Source organism: Pundamilia nyererei, unplaced genomic scaffold, assembly GCF_000239375.1.
Source record: "Pundamilia nyererei isolate P.nyererei 1_Seehausen unplaced genomic scaffold, PunNye1.0 scaffold00099, whole genome shotgun sequence".
Lineage (NCBI taxonomy): Eukaryota > Metazoa > Chordata > Actinopteri > Cichliformes > Cichlidae > Pundamilia > Pundamilia nyererei.
The window spans coordinates 1,652,172-1,673,456 of record NW_005187500.1 but is presented as its reverse complement, the minus strand read 5'-3'; the positions used below and the strand labels follow the sequence as shown (position 1 = coordinate 1,673,456).

The 21,285-nt window shown below is 41.9% G+C and overlaps 2 protein-coding genes across 2 annotated transcripts in view; one reads left to right on the top strand and one right to left on the bottom strand.

The window, feature by feature from the left end:
* The window catches only part of umodl1 (uromodulin-like 1), a 14,372-nt gene extending 4,619 nt beyond the window's left edge, over window positions 1-9,753 (bottom strand). Inside the window, exons 1-12 of the mRNA XM_013912729.1 lie at window positions 9,654-9,753; window positions 9,226-9,384; window positions 8,118-8,239; window positions 7,809-7,992; window positions 6,969-7,109; window positions 5,269-5,532; window positions 4,140-4,397; window positions 2,779-2,891; window positions 2,484-2,703; window positions 1,477-1,614; window positions 941-1,398; window positions 625-785 (exon numbers count right to left, since the gene is read on the bottom strand). Coding sequence (XP_013768183.1) covers window positions 625-785; window positions 941-1,398; window positions 1,477-1,614; window positions 2,484-2,703; window positions 2,779-2,891; window positions 4,140-4,397; window positions 5,269-5,532; window positions 6,969-7,109; window positions 7,809-7,992; window positions 8,118-8,239; window positions 9,226-9,384; window positions 9,654-9,753 — 2,318 coding nt within the window. The remainder of the gene's footprint in view (window positions 1-624; window positions 786-940; window positions 1,399-1,476; window positions 1,615-2,483; window positions 2,704-2,778; window positions 2,892-4,139; window positions 4,398-5,268; window positions 5,533-6,968; window positions 7,110-7,808; window positions 7,993-8,117; window positions 8,240-9,225; window positions 9,385-9,653) is intronic.
* A 1,836-nt stretch (window positions 9,754-11,589) lies between these two features.
* On the top strand, window positions 11,590-20,434 carry zbtb21 (zinc finger and BTB domain containing 21). The gene is made up of 2 exons (XM_005740371.1): window positions 11,590-11,972; window positions 15,525-20,434. Exon 2 carries the CDS (start codon window positions 15,527-15,529, stop codon window positions 18,590-18,592), a length of 3,066 nt encoding a protein of 1,021 aa, XP_005740428.1. The 5' UTR covers window positions 11,590-11,972; window positions 15,525-15,526; the 3' UTR covers window positions 18,593-20,434.
* Window positions 20,435-21,285: the final 851 nt, after the last annotated feature.

Sequence of the window (21,285 nt, the reverse complement as noted above, 5' to 3'; positions counted from 1 at the left end):
TCTGGTGCAAATTACTGACCTCTGTCATCATTTTAGGTGGGGGAACTTGCACAATCGGTGGCTGACTAAATACTTTTTTGCCCCACTGTATCAGACTTATGCTCAATAGGATTTTAGGAATGGCGATAGCCTGCGGTGGCAACACTGATGAGTGCTGAGCAGCTTTCAGCCTCAGTTAAGTCCATTTATATAACTAAATGGGAGCTCTACAGTATCAGCCTCTATCTTGGGATTCATTCTTGTTTAAACCTTCATACCAATGACAGCTGTTCATGAAACGCAGTTCAGGGTCCTGAATATACTAACAAAGAATTTATCCCAGTCTGTTGTTGCTTGTTACTGTCAGCTAATAAAGGCTGCTCGTGAAACTGCTGTGTAAATGCAGCAGCAGCAATCAAATCCCCGCTGTGCTGATATTCTGAACAGCAACACTGCCTCTCTGTGACATTGCTCAAGTAGGTACTTTTTGAATGTGTCAGTATTCTGTTCTGGAGAAGTAGTTCTTTATCTCTCGATGCTGTTTCCTCTTGAGGCATTTGTCAGCTGTGTCAGTTATCAAGGGGTTACTGATTTGAAAAATAATAAAATATAATGAGTATTCGTGACAGTACCCATGGCACTTACCCCATGGGGCTAAGGTCTGCAGAAATAAGCATGCTCTTCATGTAGGTACACATGATTGGGACTTCCAGCTGTTTTCTGGGCACCTCTGTTGCTCCCGTTGGTGAAGTGTATGGATCCATAGTGTTAAGCAGGTTTACAGAGGCTATGTAGTGGGTTTCATTCTGAAATACCGACACGGCAGAAAGAGCAGAGTGTTGGTTTTCATACTTTTTTATACTTCGTACTTAGCTGAAGAAGACAATGGCAAGCTAGTATACAATAAACAAGAGCACAGGGGATTCAGGAGGTTTCCCAAATGCAGAGGAGAAAACCTCACTTGCACAAGTTTAGTGTCGCACTCATTCCAGGCCACGGTCAGCTCCACGTGCGTGTCATTGCCGCCATTGATGCCACAGCCCACCGTGCCCAAGTAAAGTGCACTCTCCTGGATCATGGAGCTCAGAAGAAAATTCTTAGTGACAGTCACAGTGATGGCCGCAAGTCTGCAATGGACTGAGAGGGCTTCTTGGATAGAGTCGTCGGTGGCAGATCCCAGAGCAGTGGTACTTTTTGTTGAGCTGGTAGCAGTTGTTGTGGCAATTGTAGAGGCGGGGATGGCTGTTAGGGAAGTACTGGTTGTCGGGGTAGTGATGGTGGAAGCTTGAGCAACAGTTGAGATTGTTGTGAAAACCATGTGACTTGTTGATATACTGTCTGTGGTTATTTCTGGAGCAGTAGTTGAAGTGGTTACAGCTGTCGTCAGGGGCGGTGCCGCTGTTTCTAAGGTTGTAGGTGCTGCACGAGACAATGCTCGCTGGTTACAAAGATATTCTGTTTTACATGAAATGTGTATAAATGAGTTTTTACAGCTACCTTGGCAGACCCGTCCAGGTCTCTCTGGGTCGTTGTCAGTAAACCCGAACAGGCAAACACATGTATAGGAGCCCCAGGTGTTGTTACATGTGGCCGACTGGGAACAATCATTTTCCCCCGAAGCACATTCATTAAAATCTACAGACACAGAAATAAAAAAATAGAGTCAGGTATTATGTTATTGGCTGATGATTTAGATGTTACTTTAATTACTTTGAATTTCCAAAATGTTGCTTTTGAGACACAAAAAGGTTTTGTTAATACTTTTAGTGCACTTTCTGCTATAGTTCGGTGAGTTTTTTTCAGGTCCATAAAATAATTTCAGTCATTTAATTATTTATTTATTTTCAAAAATCTAGATTTTAGTTTAGTTAAATGATTTCTTCATGTTGAGTTTCAGTTTTCAGTTAGTTTTAGTTAAGTTTGGTTCACATTAACAGACATGAAAATTGCAGCTGCCTTTCACTCGTTAATGGACATCCCAGGACAATAAAACAATAAAATAACTGCTGGCTATATTTTAATCAAAAGCTACCAAGAAAACTGTTTGGTACAAAGACTGTGAATGACTGCTGCAGGAAGATTAAGGCCCCATTTCTACTTCTCACCTTAGCCTATACTGCAACGTCATGCATGTCTCCAGAGATGTAATCTCCTATAGTCTGCAGCACGAACATTAACTGCTGTGATTTGTAGTAGGCTGGCCCCCTGACTCTCACTAGTCAAATGCACAAACACAATATATCTATTTTATGAAGATTTATGAAAGTTTTAATATGTTGCTTCTACCATCATGGCCCCATTTATATATTGGGCCACCTCCAGTGCCTTCTTTCTTTTCTGTGCTGTGATTTCAGTAAAAATAAAACATTTGCTAACACCGCGAGTAAGTCTTTGACGCTAATTTGCTATAATGTCAAACTCAGCACTTCCTCTTTGAAGCATTTCCCCAGCAGTGTACCACTAACAGCCCACAGCATTAGAATAAGCAATATAAAGACACATACCATTTAGACTTGTGCTGTTTTGATCTACTGTGTATGTCGAGCTGTTCGTCAGGGACTGCAGAACTGCTGTGGACACATTGCTTATGTCCAGGCTTTGACTTGGGATAAACACTATGGTGAAGTTGACCATCACGCTCCCCGGGGAAAAGTTTCTGATCTCGATCCTGACCTGGCCTGAATCCACCATGGCTTTCACCTCTGGAGACACAGACTGGTAGATCTGGTTGGTGACACAGGAAACAGGCTCAAGTTTGTGTTTTCATTTGCACATCACATTCAGTCACTGGATACTTACCTCTTCTGTTATACTCTCACTGAGGGTTTTGTAGGCCTGACTGCTGGTGTTCTGGAGGTCAGCTGTGAACTTTATGTTGGTAAGTCGTGTTGTGGCATCGAGAGTCTGAGCGTCTACAAAGAAAACCTTTATTATGCACAATAACCACATTTACCACATAAATGTCGACCGTCCTACTGACCCCAGGCCTTTTGATAAAACACTGATTCTTTTCTTCATCACGCATTAGTCATTAAAGACAATTAAACTGCTGTACTCCTCACTCCCTCAGGGTGGTAACTGTGGCTAAGTTCTTATTTTCAGAAATCTGGGTCAGTCACTTTCTTCACTTGTGGCTCAGACAAAAAACACTTCCAGTATTCTTGTTGTTCTTTTTCTGAAAATACTTCCACAGAGGAGAAATAAAGATTTGACCTACATTTTGACTTCTGAGGGGAAAGTAATGCATCTCTGTGTGTCTAGATTCTCAGTCATGCAGGTAACAGGAGTCTTAAAAGCTCGGAAAAAAGGCAACTGAGCTTCTTTAAGCTGTGACACCGTTTGGCTTCACATCCAAGAGGCTTCCTACCTGTTGTTGTTAGAACTGAAGAAGCGTCTTGGATGTGACGCCAAACAGCTTCACCAACTTAAACAACTCCAGTTTCCTTCTGTTTTCACTTTTCTCTTATGACAGTAACACATTTTATGATTTCTTCTTCTAATAATAACCATGCAGATATCCAAAAAACAGTGTTAAGTGTTATAATAATGTTATAGGTTACATATTGTCACAATGCTATTTGGCAATATAACATTTCTATAATATCGCTGGCAGCAAAGAACAACAAGTGGAGGTGGAAATGAAAGCCTCTGGTGGAAAATATCACTGTTTCCTGAGAAGTGTGTGTCTCCATGCAGAGACACACACAGAAAGAAAAATGACAAAAAGTGTTTTTCAGCATTTTTAGTCAATTAGTCAGTTTCATTCTTCTGGTTCAGGCGAAAATATAATAAATAAATACAAATGAATAAAAAAACAAGGGAACACTTGAACAATTAGATTTTTTTAAGTCATTTTGAATCCAGCACTCAAAGGGTTGATGGTTTGTTTTCAACTCTTTTTTTTTACATCAATTTGTTCTCAACAAAATAAAAAGTTCAGCCTGAATATTTCGTACATCAAGATCCAAGATGACATGTAAGTGTTTCCTTACTTTTTTAAAAGCACCATCACAATCAGCCATAACAACAATATGACTGCATAACAAACAGTTATAAACAAAGGTGAAGCTGTACTGAAAGTTACTGGAGCTGTCACATAGATTGGCAGCTCTCCAGTACTTTGAACGTATATATCAAAATATGAAAGTCAATGTACTTACAGGTTTTTACTGAGATGTGAAGAGGGGCTCCTTGATTTCCGCAGGCACGAGGTGTGACGGTAACATTGTAGAGCAGTCCAGGCTTCAGTCCGCTCACCTCTATCGTGGTATCACTGATTTTCTGAGTCTGAATGACCTCTGACCCGTTCCTTAGAACAACCAGGTAAGTCTGTTTTGTCTCGGCATGATTGGACCAGCAGACAGAGAAGGACGTTCCAGTAACATTAGTGGACCATAAGCTGCCGATGCTGGGGGGAGCTGAGGGAGGGGACAGACAGGGGAATCGCTTGTCATTAATCTGAATCTGCTTTCTTGCTGGTTGTTGCGTGGAAATATGCCACTCCCACATCTGTGCGGTTTGTCTTAGGGAATAGCATCCAGCCTTGTTTTGCACAGTGACTGGAAACAAACACCACAGCTAGTCTAAGCCTGTCAAGAGTAACAAAAAAGAACAGCTTAAAAATGCATTATTTTACTTTTTACATCCTGTCAGTTTAATCCTAGACCATTTTAGGCCAGTCTTATTCAGTCTGTGCAAGCCAGATCCAGAAACTTTCACACAAAGGAATATTAAAATATTATCTCATTTTGAATTTGATGGCAGCAAAATATCTCTAAAATGCTGTTACACCTGCTACAAAGGATTCCAAGAATCCGAAGAAATGATGAAATCTCTGTGCGCAAAGGACAAATATTGGATGTCACCAGGCAGCACTACATTAAAACCAGGAATAATCTGGCAAGGAAGTCGCTGCGTGGGCTCAGAAACACTTCCAGAAATCACAGTCTGTGAGCACAGTTTGCTGTGCGATCCACAAATGGAGGTTAAACATCAAATATACCAGGAAGATGCGAACGTCATGTGAACATGATAAAAATGCACAGAAGAAATGTAAAAAGTAGTCTGAAAAATAAATACTCGAGTAAAAATAGCTGAAAAAAACTTTACAGGTATGAGAATAACAATTTAAGACTCCTCCAAAGAGGATGAGCTTCAGTGTAAATGATGTCAAATTATAAATAAATGCTTGTTAAACCCAAATATCCCTCTCTTTCTGGCTTGGACACCCTTCCAATCAAGAGATGGAGATTTCATGTAAACTTTAGATGAAAACAGAATATTTCTCACAGCATGTTGTCGCTGGATGAGCTGACTCCACAGCTGTATTCATTTGGCTGTGAGATGCAGAACTCGTCCACAGCGAAGCTTGTGATGAATTCCAAGAGACAGAGGTCGTATTACTCGGAGCCGCAGTCACGCTGATCTCAGTGGATGTGAAGAAATCTGTTGTGTTGTATTCAGGAGGGCCTTGTGTGCGACTGGAAGCAGGGGGATAGGTTGTGTTCATCAATGCAGGGCTGGTCAGGGCGGTGGGCCACACTCCAGTGTCAGCTGGGAGCAAAGAACAACAAGTGGACGGCTGGACTCTAAGTTTCTGGTGTAAATACCACTGTGTGACTCACATCACAGACGTGTAGTAATTAGAAACAACATATAGTGTTTCCACTTTAAAAGAGCAAAAAAAATAAGTAGGTAAGTAGAGTCATGGATCAAAAATACACTTTTACTCTAAACTGTCTTTACATTGATTGGTGACTTGGGTTAATAAACACCATCTTTGTAAGAACCATTCTCAAGCTTTCCAGCATGACGACTGAAGACCTGACTCCGCCCTCCTCCACTCATCAGTGGTGAACAGACAATTTACATGTTGTTAGTCACACAGCCAACAGAGGTCACTTTAGAAACTGTGTCGTTACAAAGCAGTAATAGCAGAACATTGTGGATCATTTATGAGGAAGGACCATCTTCACAAAATATGACAAGTGTGGCAACTTTGTTGTGAGCTAGCTAAGCCTTTAAAACTAACCACAATTTCCTTGTTCGAGTAGGTTTGTCTGACTTGAAGAACAACTCTGACACATATTATTGTGCAGCCGTTTCAGATTAAGGAGGCAGTCTGTTAACCACAGCTTTGTTCCAAAACAAGGCCTCCATAGCCTCTGTGTTCCTTAATGTTTTCACACAGCTGTCAGTAGGTGATTGGTAATTGACCTTTTTCTGCTTTTAACAAGAAAACTATCTTTTGAGACTTGTTTTCTTTTTTCTTGTTTGATATTTTACCCAAAAAAGGCCGATGGTGGGCGGATCTGAGTAAAACAGAGAAATCTTCATTTGTTCTCACTCAGCTTCCACCTCCAGGTCTGCAGGTCAGTTATGCTAATAGTGTGTGTGTGTGTGTGTGTGTGTGTGTGTGTGTGTGTGTGTGTGTGTGTGTGTGTGTGTGTGTGTGTGTGTGTGTGTGTGTGTTTGTGTCTCAGCAAACATCAATACATTAGCATTAGAATAACTTGCGCATAAACTTTAACCCCCCAAAAGCTCTTTGATCAGTCTAACTGTAATCTTATCAGTTTCTATTCGGGGCTTTCTGATGGGGAAATTCCTCTCGTCACTTCTAAAGTGACTGAATCTAAACTATTGTACTTGTCTGAGATGCTGCACTTACGAGTACAAAAGTAAGGGCTCAGGGGATTTTGAGGATAGGGTAACTGGAAGCACTTGAGAAAAAGAACACTTTCAAACGAGGTTCAGATGTTATATTTAGCAATATGATTGCTTTCTCTGTGTACATACATTGTGCACGTGTAAGTTAAGTGTGAGCTAGTTTCTGAAAAACCGAAATAAATTGCACAAATTGGTGCGCATAGCAAAAATGGAACAAAGTCATGTGCAAATAAACATTTTAATTATCTGGCAATTATCTCACAGTCCAGACTTTAAAGGGTTACGTCTGCACTGCAAACACACACACAAGTGTGCGGTCAAACCTGAACAGTGGGCTCCAGGGTTGCTCGGGTCAACATCAATGTAACCTTGGTGGCAGACGCACTCATAAGAACCCACTGTGTTGTTGCAGTCGGCCCAAAGCGAGCACTGCCGAAGAGCAGAATGTGCACACTCGTCTACATCTGCAATGAAAATGCAGACATATGGAGGAGTTAAGCAGCAATTATAATTACACATACATAAAAGCTGTTCAATTACAGTTGTGTTTGCATGAGTTGTAACAAATGTGTTTCTGAAAATAAATCAATAGCTTATAGTGGAAGCTGTTTAGAAAATCTCCACATCTGTTCGGGACCCTGGAAAAATCACTGGAACTTGAAACACATTATGCAAGTCAAGACTGGATTCACTTATCTTGCTCACATCTTTCATTTAAAGGCTTGAAAATTCAGATGTGTCTAAAAATAAATGGCTTTCAGCACAGAAAAAGGGAAGTTAATTATCTCTGAGAAAAAGCCAGCTTGACGTGCACGCGAGCCATGTTTTGTGGGAATGTAGCAAGCATGACTGATTTATGATAAATATCTGAGTGTGGGTGTGTGTTTCGTGTGTTCATGCACGTGTGTTTGTCTCTGTGTGTGCGTGTGTGATCGCTCTGGTGTTATTTTCCGCTGTTGCAGGAAACATCCCACAGATGACTGTCACTCAAACAGAAGTAGTGGGAGAAGGAAACTGTGGTGCGACTGAGTCATTTTTTCCTGAACGCCGTGTTCTTTGCACATGAATCATTCTCAAAACTCTACAAGAATGTCATTTCTCAAAAGAAAAAAAGCCGAGTAGCTTCGCAGAGAGGTCAAAACTGCCATACAGTGCCTCCTCACCTTGCACTGTTATTGAAGACACTTCCTCTATGCGTTCGAGAAGGCGATGCAGCTTCGATGTGACGTTGTACAACGAGAGAGTGAAGTTACACTCAATCAGCAGAGAGGTGGCAGTTCTGTAGGGATGCACAGGCCATGTGCTGAGATAATAGACAGAAACATCAGACTGCAGAGCTCCAGTCACCTGATGATGACACAGACGAACATATTTTCATAAAAAAGCGACCACCAAGGAAAGTGCTTATGTTGGAAGTCTAGTCTCATTATAAATGTCTGGAGGAAGTTTGACCATAGAAGCTGTTGTGTTACCATTGCTTGCAGCAGCCTTGTGTGATTCAGAAGCCCTTCATTCTTGGACATCAGTTGCTGGTAGTCTGTCTTCACTGTCACTGTTGCATTCAAACGGTTTCCTCCATTCTCAGAGTAATTTGCTGAGATTAACATGATACAATATAAAGATCAGTGTCGACAGATTTCTCCCTGCTTCAGAGAAAGACCTACAGGCTCACTTAAGAGCTTGGTTAAAAAAAAGAAAATCAGCTGATTTATTTATTTAATTGCTAAATGAAATATGAACAGGCTGAAGCGGTCTATATACGACTCAGCAGTTATTCCTTTCATATTTTCTTCAGCAGGAAGGGATCCAGTGAAAATGGCACACACACTGTGGGGTCTGTGGATTACCCCAAGTCACTAAGATTAGTTTGTAAAAGAATTTGGTGGCACTGTAATTTTACAAGAACACACGTACGAACACCAGAAGCAATGAAACACACTGTTGTCAAGACAACATGTTCTTTTTATTTTTTTGTGTGTCTGTTTTTTGCTGCACTCTTAGCGTGTGCGCGGCGTGCATCGGCTGAACGTGACACAGAACATATGAGCGTGTTTTTGTTAACACTTTCAGTTTCTGTAACTTTTTACTGTTGCTGTAAGAAAACTGATGCATTTCCCCTTTACTTTATCTGACGGTGGCACGGTGGTTAGCACTGTTGCCTCACAGCGAGAAAGTCCTGAGTGAGGAGTTTGCCTGTTTTCCCCGTGTTTGCATGCATTTAGTGTAGCCCTCGCCCTTCGGGGGGATCTGCCCTCTCTGAGTGCTCATTTTTGAAATTTTACGAAATACCAAGGAAAATGACACATCAACAGAGCGGCCACATCAGCACCAAGATGGCAGCAGTAAAGCTGCACTAACAGATAAAAACAGTTTGTCATGTTTAGCTGACATACCGTAGACGCTGGGCAATAGAAGTTTAGCAAAAACGGCAAATTTCAGTTTAATGCCTCAGTGAGTTGAGTCGCTCATTACGTTTTAGCACTATTCTAAAACTGTCATTTGCTTAAACAAAGCACAGTAAATGCATGGTGAACATTCACTTTAAATGCAATGTGGATGCAAAATCACATATATACTAACTTGCTGGATCACTGCAGGAAGAGTGGTGAGATCTCTGGCAGCATTTTTGCCAGCCTGGACAGTCTATATCCAAGTCACACTCCTCAGAACTGGGATGCAATCCATCTGCAGTTGGACAGGATCCTGGCTTGGAACTAAACTCACCACTCCTGTTTACAGCTTCATTCAAAGGAAATAACATGTTGCAGGCCATATATTAGCAGTGAGATATTTGTAGCATTGCAGTTTCAGCGCTTCCATCTGGTGTCTTGCACACAGCACCACACACTGAAAGGTCACGCTGACTGCCTGGCCAGAGACAGTGTGTGTGTCTGTGTGTGTGTGTGTGGTACATAATCAGATTTTGCAGACAGAAAAAGTGTCTTCTGCAGTCTAAGAACAAAACAATGTGTGCTTTTCTTTAATCCTGATCAGTGCAGTATACTCACGCAGGGCACAGTAACGACCAACTTGCACATAGCCAGAGCAGCATCCCATCACCTGCTCTGTCACCAGCTTGTACTCAGTCTGATGGATCATCCTGTACATTGTGACATTACAAGTCTTCCAGAGGAGCCAACCGCCACAAGGCTTTGACACTGAATAGGGAACCTTGTGCACCACCAGGAAACTCACAATCTTTGTTTCGTTATGAGTGCACAGGTGGTAGCCAGACAGACACAGGCTATTTCCTGAAAATACAATATAACTTTTGGATATCAGATGTTTCCATTGGTATCTTGTACACTGCTGCAAAATAACATTTTGAGTCACTCTAATAAACTGCTCCTATATGTTAGTGTGCTCGGAAAGTTTTGAATGAAATGTGAAGGCTTTAATCGAAATAAATGTCACATTCTGTTTTGTTAAAACATCTGTTTAGAGTAAATCTGTCGTCGGCATCGTGGCCTACCTTCATTCACAGTGTCCTGTCCCCTACAGAGAGCCAGCAGGGCCACAGCCACCCCAAACGAGAGCATCCAACTCATTTTCACATCAGAATCTCACCCATGTATTTAAGCACCACATTTTACCTCCATATTTCACTTTGAAATGATACCAGCGCACTGTTCAGGGTGTAGTCAAAGACCAAGTCCTCTGTGGCTATCTTTCCCCTCCCCTTAATGACCCAACGGTCCCAAATGTACCACAAAATTACAGCATCCAACAGGTAAGTATTATATGAATTTAGATATTTGCAGTTACCATTTTATTAATTTACTAAAAGTATATTAATTTTGTTTTTTAAGCGGGTTTTAAATTGCTGTCAGCGAAACAACCTGGATAATCAGCATAAACACGACAAACAAAGTCTTTGCTTTTCATGCAACCTGTGAGAGGAAGTGCATGCTTTTATTTTTGTCAAATAAATGCATTATGGATTTGCCTATTCTTTGGCTGTGTCATTGTAAGTAAACATGTTTATGAGGCCAAGGAGAATTATGGGCTGGGAGGAGTCAGAGTCCCTAATGGCTTGGTTTCCACTCAGGTAACCATGGCAGTGCTTGCTATGATGCTGGCATTAACAACCAACCATCTTAGCTATTAAAATCAAGTAAGGAGGAGTGAGAACTTCCCTGCCATTTTCCCACATGTCTTCATTCTGCTAATATCAAAAAGCAACAGGATGCTTTGGCTGTCAAAGACATATTCTAAAAAAAGGCTCTGAATGTGTCTGGATGTGAAAATCCTGCTAAAATTCTACAAGCCTTTTGGCATGCCTTTAATTCTTCGCAGAAGTACCCGTTCAAATAATGGTGTTCCATTAATAGTAATGAGGTGTGAAAATGAACCTGATTAAACGTAATTCAGTGATTAAGCAGTAATGAGTGGGCTCATGCTAGCAGGCTTGTGGGTGTGAATGCAAGGCAGTGAAGGGTTTTCAGATGGGTTATCAGAGGTCACCAAACATAAATATATGCTTTGCATACGCATGCTTTCATGTTTTGTTGAACCTAAAGATAACTGGGAGTGGCGCTGTCTTTTCACCATCAGCGCTGTCCTTGATTAAGTGAGATGAGACTGTTGCCAGGTACTGTAGCAGATGAGGCTTTCCAGGAAAAGGCCTTTAAGCAAAATAGGCATGGTGACAAATCCCCACTGGATAGAAGTGATGACACAAATACACTGCTGTGCTGCAGTGACTTCTTTTGTAGTCATGGATATAATTAGTTTCACTGGGGCTAGATGGGCATCAAAGTAGTGTCTTCTGTAGCATTGATAACGTTTAAGTCATGGCATTGTAAAGTGAAAAAGTACTCTTTAAAATAATCAGACTGAAACTATAAAAAATAAGAAAGAAACAAAAATAAGGAGAGCACTTACTTCCTACTTGGTGTTAAAAGTTTCCACACTTGGTCAGGTTTACTGTACCACATGTGACTTCACACAAGCAGAACAACCCCAGCAGCAAACTCAGCGTACCTCAAAGTAGAGTGTGCAGTGAATTACAGTGTGCAGGAAAGTGCTAGTTAGCCTTTACCGACTTTCACTAAATCTTGTTTTAAAAAAAGATCAAACGAAAAATATGACATATCCCTTTAAATTAGCCTCAGTTTCGAGTCTTCCGTTTGCACCGCCCCTTGCTCTTTGACCAGCCTATCAGTGCACGGTGCACGTGACGAGCGCTCTCTGCGATGACCTCATCCCTGGTGTGGGATGACGTCAAATTCAAGATGGATGGAATCACGACCAGCGCGGAGAAATCTACACAACACTGAACAAAGTCCCGGCTACGTGGAGGAAAGACCGTGTTCACGACGGGCAGGGTAAGTGTAGCCAGCCTAACGAAGTTACCGTTCAGTAACACGAGCAGGGAGGCGCAGACACAGTTGGTGAGAGCTGTTAAGGAGAAGCTTTTTCCTCCCTGACGTAACTCGGAGGGGGGATTGTGTCGCTGTAAAAACCTGACCAGCTACAACCTGTTTTGCAGCCAGCAGCAGCTCCAGTGTCAGGCCGGTGTGGAGCCGTTTTTGCTTTTTTGGTGGGAAAAAAAATAAAAGAACTAAACATAACAAAACCAAAAGCCCATGACTTCCACCGGGGATAGCGTTTACAACTGACTCCTTACACGCCAAAACGGCGTCTCTGCCCGCGCAGACTTTCATTTCTGGATTAGCGCGGTGCAGTCCATTGAAACGCGCTCAACTTTCCCCCTCTTTATTCGGTGTTAGCTGCTCGAGACCAGGCGTTGCACCCTCGGGTTTGTCTGAAGCTAAACAAAAAAGAAATGTACGAATGCGTTGTGAAGTGAAAGCAGCACATCAGTCGGAGAAGTTCTTTTAGAGCCACGTCTCATGGATGATCTAATGCCCGAAGCTTCACTCGGCTTCCTCTGGGAAAACATGACACGACCCAACATTCCCGTGTTTTTCCTAACACGGAGCACACATTTTCACCCAAAGTCCACGAGGCAATCTTTAGTTTTTTGATGAATGAATGGGGGTTCTGCCCATAAATATATTTAGCAAGTGTCAAAGTAGCCGACGTAAGTAACGCGACTTCCGGTTACAATTTCCAAAATAAACGCCGTGACGTCCAGGCAGCACCTTTTTCAGGAAAATGAAATGCATGCATATAATGCTTTGCAGTCCCTGTTTTTGACTATGTTAATCACACAACTATTGCTGTGCGTCAGATGGGGTTTGTTCTTGTAACAGTACAGTGCTGTTCAGTAGTATTATTGTTGTCTCACCACTGACCGATGCAGGTGTATCGATATTATGCAGTTTCTTACATGAATTCTACAAAATAAATTAGATTTATAATAAAAATGATGAAAAACACTTCATAAAGCCCAAATTTAGTGCAAGAAAACTTTGTTCAAGTCAATACTTTATAACTTGGTGTGCTTTCTAAGCTGTTTTAGTTTCGATTACAGCACCAGTATACTTGATCATCACACAAAGGGTGACATGGAAGTAGTCAGCACAATGGTGTTTAAGCTCGGCTGTAAAGCATACAAATGCTAATGGATCCTGAATCTTTTAGCTGACAGTATAAACAGCAGGCTAGATTCATCAAATAAACCTGCCTCCTGAAATACCAAGAGTGCTTTTCTCTGATAGTTACATTTTTCAACCATAGAAATAAATGTAGATGTTTAATGGTTTAGGTGAAGGTGGATCAAGGCAGACAGTGCATTTCAACTTGTAGTTGAAACCTTTTAAACTTCCTGTAGTGCCCTGTGTGGTTGAGGGCAACTTGACAGAACTCCATTTTTCCTACCTTCAGACTGATAACATGATGTAATTCCCATAAATTCTGTGGAGTTCCTTTACACCATTTTATATTTTAAAAGGCTCAACTTTGACCTCTAGTGACCATCACAAACAACAGCAAGACAAAAAATGCACATGTAGTTGTAAACCCCGTTGTGTTAAACACGATGCCTAGTTTAACCAGTTGTTTCTTTACTTTTACAGCAGTCTGTAAGGCATCAATATTTATAGCTCATAATAAAACTTATAGGTCGTTTGGATAAATAAAATGTAAGCAAAATAAATCTTGTTACTGTATTTTAGACAACATAATCCTGTCTTGTGTTTTTATCAGATGAGCATCTGAAAAGTGAGAGCTATGCTGTTTTCAGTAATACAGAAAACAGATGAGCGTCAAATCTTCACACATGATAAACTGGAGCTTTGCTATGTTTGGCATGTTTGCAGTTATTGGATTGCCAGTTTGCTTAATAATGAATAATGGCTGCAGCTGTAGTTCTCAGCAATTATTGTATTGTGTTACTACTTCCTTTGAACGGTTATGGTTGCAACGTAACATGAACGATCACCAAAGGCTGCACTAAAACTTGGATTATTCGTAATGTTTTTGTTGCAACATGCTGATGTCAGCGTTGTTAATATGGAGATCTGGTGTAGTATATTAATCTTTTGTCTCACTGTGAAGTCATGTTGTATATGAGCTCCTGAATAATATTCTAACGAGCTCAAACAAACAAGTGCTTATTGCTTATGTCCCCCCCCCCAAGGACTAATGCTTTAGAGTTTGAATCCGATCCGATGGAAACCAACGCTTTTTCCTAATTCGTGTGACCCTGACCTTTGACTTATGACCTTGAAGCCCTACATACTAAAATAGTGTACTTTATTATCTTTACCCATACGATTGGAGCAGAACCAGCTGAAATCTTTAGCTTTTTTAAGCTGTAAAAACTTGAGATTTTAATATATATTCATGCAGTGTGTGATAGGGTGTTGTATTGGGAAAAAAAGTGTGTTGTACAGCTTTCCCGATGCCCTTTCATGTGATATATTATGCTTGAAAGATTTCTTGAAGGTCAAAGTCAAATGTTTACCCAAACTAGCTGCTCATGTCCTCCAAGGTCTAGTATATTGTAGTGAAGTTTGAATACGATCCATATAAATCTCTGATTAATAAACAGATTTTACTGGTTTTCATATTTGGTGTGATCTTCACCTGATTTTCACCTAAATTAAATCAGCCGGAGCTTTTATGGGTGTCTACCATCAGACGAAATTTGCATAGGATATCTTGAAAACAGTGGATGCTAGACTGCTAATAGACAAACAAACAGAACTGATTACATAGTCGCTCGCTTTTGTGGGAGAACAGACAAAAGGCTTCAGGAATACTGCCGTGTCTCAACTGAAGTAATCATAAATTTAAGAAACATCTCTTAAATGTCAATTAAGAGATGTTCCCTCTGTTTACCATCAGGTAGCAGCTTGTGTGTGCGTGCAGGAAATCCAGTGTCAACTTTGAAGTAGATTCGATGACGGAAGAATTTGAAGAACACATACTGAGATTCCTTTATTCATTAGTGAAACAATGTATTTTTACTATTCAGAGCAGGGATGGGGGAACTCCAGGCCTCAGGGGCCGGTGTCCTGCAGGTTTTTGTCCTTGGTCCAAAACAGCTCATTTAAACGGCTAAACGACCTCCTCAACGTGTCTTGAAGTTCTCCAGAGGCCTGCTAATGAACTAATCATTTAATTCAGGTGTGTTGACCCAGGGTGATGTCTAAAACGTGCAGGACTCTGGAGTTTCCCACCCCTGACATAGAGACTATGAATTTTTACTTGGTGTCATATTGAACTGATCACAGAGAACTGACAAGAACACCACACACAATTATACATATAGTGCACAAAAGCTCATCAGCTTTTATTTAGTAGATGCTTATTCCTGTAGATGCATCCATGTCCAAAGAATTTTGAAACATCTAAAGTATGCAAATTTATCTAGATCAAGAGTATATGCATATATATGTTTATATGTCTACATTGTTTCAATAAAATGTAATCTTTTTATAATATAATCTTTTTTCCTTGTCTTTCAGCCATGGAGAGCCTAGTGCATTACAGTAACCCCTCCCACGCCCTGTCATTGCTGGGGGCTCTGAATGAGCAGCGACTGCGGGGACAAGCGTGTGATGTGGTCCTGGTTGTGGGAGACCAAAGGTACCAGGCCCATAAGAGTGTTCTGGCTGCCAGCAGTGAGTATTTCCAGTCCCTTTTCTCGCGGATGGACGCAGACTCGCTGACAGTTGTAAACCTGGACTTCTGTGAGCCGGATGCCTTTGAGATCGTTTTGAATTACATTTACTCCTCCTCACTCTTTGTGGACAAAGGCAGCCTGGCAGCCATTCAAGAGCTGGGATACAGCCTCGGAATCCCTTTCCTCACCAACATTGTGTCAACAAGGCCACATGCATCCTACTGTGTGTCTAGAAAAAGGCTTTCGTTCTCAGAGGGGGATGAGAATGATGTCCACACAAGGAGCGTCATTGTGCGTCGGGTCCGGAATGACACGGCCCATCCCTCTCGCTCGAGTTATCCGAGAAAAACATCTGAGAGATCGACATCTCCCCACTCTGCTCATGGGTCCACTCGGCCTCCCTCGGAACACAACTCGTACGAATCGGTCAGAAACTCTGAGCCCAGCAGGAAGTCCCCTGACCGGGGTGAAGCTTTGGAGAGGACGTATGCCTCCATATTGAAAGGGAATTCATCACACTTCACACCCGTGAGACCCCAGCTGACATCATCAGTGTCTTTCAGTGATGCTGAAGTGCAGCACATCAGGCTGCCGTCTGGCCCTGACCAGGACAATAAAGAGGAGAATGAGGAGCAGGAGTCCCGCTACAATACCAAAGTGCCCTTTCAGGGTCAGGCTAGTGAGCCAAGCCAGACCATTGACAGGAGTGGGCCACTTATAAAAAGCCTACTCAGGAGGTCATTATCCATGGACAGCCCCGTTCCAGTCTTCTCCCCCACGCTGGAGCTCAAGGAGCTGCAAAATCGAGACCAGTCAGTTGTACAGATGGCACTGAAGACGTCTGTGCCAGAAACCTCTGCCCACAACGGCGACTCAAAAAGAACGTCTCCTCTGGTTCTCAGGTCAAAGTATACCGGCAGGTATGATGGAGAAACTCAGGTAGAAGGAGAGGTGAGTGTGAAAGCTGAGCCCAGCAGTCCACTCGCTGACCCCATGGACATCGTACGCATCACAGTTGGTGATTCTTTGCCAGTCAGTCTCAAAGACTTTCAAACTAATTATGATCAAGGTCCCAGGGAAGTCTTAAATCCTGTGGGGAAAAGAAGGGACAGGCCAGACAACAGACGGTACCCATTAAAGAAGAGCAAACTATTTAAAGAGCATGCTCTCTCAGTTAACGTGAATGTGTCAAAAGCAGTACCTCAGCATGCCAGCGGCGACCCTAACGAGGACGGCGAGGAGTCACCTCAGAACAAGATTTTCAAATGCTGGAATTGTTTAAAGGTTTTCCGGTCAGGTGCTGGGCTTCATCGTCATGTAAATATGTATCACAATCCGGAAAAGCCGTATGCTTGCGACATCTGCCACAAGCGCTTTCATACCAACTTCAAAGTGTGGACGCACTGCCAAACGCAGCATGGTGTAGTACAAAACCCAGCGTCGTCCGCCAGCTCCTCTGTTCTTGATGAGAAATTTCAAAAGAAGCTAATAGATATTGTGAGAGAGAGAGAAATAAAGAAAGCTTTGCTTTGGAAGTTAAAGAGGAATAAGCAGGGTTTGCAGTCTCCTGCAATTACAAAAAAGAGGTCGAGGCCCAGCTACATATGCCCATACTGTGGCAAGACATTTGTGTTCCAGTCTCAGTACAGACAGCATTTAAGGACACATCCTGCTGAAAAAGCTGACCAGGACACAGCGAGGGAGAGCATCCTCTACCAGGAACAGGATGAGATCATTCAACAGAAGAACCCTGACACCGGTGTTTACTCCTGTAGACTTTGCAATATGAAGCTGTCATCGCTCCTGGAACAGGGTGACCACGAGAGAGGCTGTCGCCATGCAACCGTGTGCCCCTATTGTGGCCTCAGATTCTCAAGTCCAGTTGTCAAGAAAGACCACGAGGCACATTGTAAGTACAAGAAACTGACATGCCTGGAATGCATGCGCACCTTCAAATCCTCCTTCAGCATTTGGCGCCATCAGGTGGAGGTGCACAACCACAATATGATGACTGTTAAAGACCACATTCTCCTGAAGCAACAAGAGAACAATGAAGAGGAGTCTGAAATGCTCAAGGAGGAGCATTACAGTGATGAGCCTCTAACAAGCGAGAGCACAAGAGAGAACATCAGTTACAGTGATTCCTCAGGTCCACCTATGTATGACTCTGAAGACTCTTCCTCCTATGTGCCTGAAGACCTGAGCATGGGCCACCATGGCAAGCTGGTAGTGAAGGAAGAGCCGTTGGAGGAGGCTGTGAGTGAGCGGGACAACCCCGATGCTGCCAAAAGTGGCTCCGAAGAACCCGGTGTGTGGCCGTGCGAGAAATGCGGAAATCTTTTCAGCTCTCGCAAAGACTTGGAACGACACCAGGAGCTGCTATGCCACATCAAACCATTCATCTGTCACATCTGCAACAAAGCCTTCAGGACCAACTTCCGCCTTTGGAGCCACTTCCAGTCTCACATGTCGACTGCTAACGAACCCGGAGCCAAAGAGATCGACAGAAACCCCTCACCTCTGAGCCCTTCCCCTCCACTTACCCCTTCAGAACGTCCCTCCCCACAGGCCTCTGTGCTCATATCTACTCAGGCGGCACCGGTCCCTGCTGCTACTGCTGCTGCAACCGCAGGGACCGACGAGTCCAGCAGCCCAGATCCCTGCAGCTCATTGGTAAGCAAGACCAAGAGGCCCGAACTGGAACGGCAAACCAGCAGCCAAAGCCCCCTGTCAAGGTCAAACAGCATGGAGAATCCAGGCGGCCCTCAGGAATCGGACACACTCTTTTACCACGCACCGTCTCTCTCTGCCCTGACATTTAAGAGGCAGTACATGTGCAAACTCTGCCACAGGACCTTCAAGACGGCCTTCAGTCTGTGGAGCCACGAGCAGAGTCACAGTCACATGTAAGATTCAGATGGCCAATAGCAGTGAGTTTTTTTCTCGGGAGACAATACTTACTATAAGAATAAACACACCTCAGCCTACAAACAAAAGACTTTGAATGTATAGCTTATTCGCTTGCCTCCAATGTCATATATTGAAGTGGCCATGTTTATTTAGACGCGTAAACGTGAATGTGCAATCAAGTGCTAGATTCCTCTGTGAGAAGAGATGACTATAATTTTTTTTCTTGCAAAATGATCTATATGAATTTATCTGTTTCAGACCTCTTTTGGTTGTCTAGTTGTATTTGCCTATCTAGTCGTTTTAAGAGTTGCACCCCTCAATGTTTTCGACTGAAGGTAGAGAAAAAGGCGGGACAAGTGTTTACGTTGTTCTCTCCGAGTGTGGTGGAAAAAGTGCTTTAAAATTTTGGAGGCTGCGGTTCATTTAAAGACGAGAGCTTTTGCTTTTTGTACAAACATGTGATTGACATCCCTTAAGATATTATTGGTGGCCTCAACAATGTATTCAATATGCACTTTTTTGATTCTGGTAGGAAGATGTAATCCTCAGCGATTACTCTGGATCAGTATGTTTCCCTGACCGAGTTTTTAGGCTGCAGGAGTAACAAAAAGCATCTAACTTTTTCTTTTAGCACTCATTTGTTCTTACTTTTGAGGCTCATATTGAATTCACATCAACTCATTTCATGGAAAAATTCAATGAGACAGTCTGTATAAGAAAGCTATACCACATACAGTCTTCATTCAGTACCAACAAACACAGTATCTTCCTAATGATTAGCCTGCTGTGAAACAATGCAATCAACTGGAAGATTACAGAAAAAATATTTATTTTCTGAAGTTAAATGACTAAAACGTCGCTAAATTATGTGGAAAAAGGTGCTCAGACCAGTGCACTAGTAGCCATGCAGGCTGTCGCTGAAAAACAGTGAGCTGGGTTGATCTCATAAAGTCCCAAATACGAGACATCCTTGCAGTATTTGGCTTATAATAATATTAAATATTTCCTGTGAGTAAGCTTTCAGAAGCTTTCACATCAAACGTTGTCACAGTGTCTCAATCGCTGAGTGTGGCACCAGTGTTGTGTAAATACACTGATAGAATTTTTTGCAATTGAACACATTGGACTATTAAGTGAGCTTTACAGCGCTTCGATGGCCTTATGCAACTTTACAAAACTATTTTGTTATTTTACGTGAAAGCACAACAGCTTCAGACCACTTATGACTCAGGCATTTCAAGGTGGCGACGTTAACGGGAGGGAAAGCAACGAGACGGCAAATCTTTATTCTACGAACGGTCACAGAGTGTTCCTGCTTCCTGAAGATTTCTTGGAAAAGTAATGATTGTGTTTTGATTGTATTCCGGTTGTTTTACAAATGTATTCTTGTACAAGTATATACTTCTGCTTCGGCTTGATAGTTTAGAACTTTGTCATAAATTATTATTGCTGTTTGGGAGCCTGACAGACAGAACTCCACACGGACTAATGGACTTTGTTTTCCACTAAATGATTAATGCAAGCTGCATTGTGATGTTAAATTTTTTGCGGAAATTCTGTATTGATAATAGTGCTCTTAATTTCTTGTGAGAAAGACTTTCTGAAAGTTTCACAGGAATGCTTATAGACTTGTGTACATGGAGGTGTTTGTATTCTTGATTTTTGTACCGATTTTGTTAGTAAACAAGAGTTTGATCTTTTTAGTATTCCTGTGCTCTCACTGCAATAATGAATATTTGTATCAACATTGGTTGCATCGCTGTTGCTTTTTGAGACTTGCAGCTGTTTTGTGTTTAGGTTTTTCTACAGTTTTGTGCTTCACTTCTGTAATAAAGAGTAACAATGGAGTATATATATATTATATACATATATAAATGATCATTTGTGGTGTTGGATTTATGAACTTAACAACTTTGAGTGTTTCACGGTGGATCAAAAGATTTTGGGTTACATTGTCATTCGTGTTAGTCTAATTGGCCATCATAAATTGGCTACATATTGCTGCTAGGTAGATTAAGTAATTAAATGGATAGAATAATGTGTAAAAAGGTGGATTCCAAATACTTATGTACAAGCATTTGGACAACGGCACAATTTTTTACCTTTGTACACCTCCCCAGTGAATATCAGATCAAATGGCTGCAATGTGACTAATGCAGACTTTAATTTAAAGGTTTTAACAAAAGTATTAACTGATTTTGAATTCTATGTAGCACCGCTTTTAAATAGTTTTCAAAATAATTAGACTGTTGACAAGCAGTTGATGACCAGGTAAGGCCTGTTCCCTCTTTATTCCATGGCTAAGCTGATCTGTGATGACCTTGTAGTTGTTAAGTGGAACTCTCACTGTTAGGACCAAGTGAAAGAGCATTAGGCTGACAAAACAATCAAACAAAAAGAAAACTTTCAGAAAGAGCAAAACTTTAGAGAAGGAATGCACTGTTCAGCTCAGCAACACCAAAAGGCCAGGAAGACTACTGAAGGGGTGATCACAGAGGTTTTGTTTTTCTCACTTTGGAAAAACTTCTTCACATCTAACCAAGTCTGGAAAACTCTTGAGAAGGTGTGCGTATCTTTGTCAAAGTTCACTCAAGACCAGGAAGGCCGGATTAACTTTGTCAGAAAACATGCGAAAGTTCTTGCAGACTTCTAAAAAAACCAAAATTAAAAAAATTTCTTTGGACTCATGAGAT

What these genes read in the sequence shown, in the direction of transcription:
- zbtb21 (XM_005740371.1), top strand. Translation starts at nt 15,527, where the DNA reads ATGGAGAGCCTAGTGCATTACAGTAACCCCTCCCACGCCCTGTCATTG.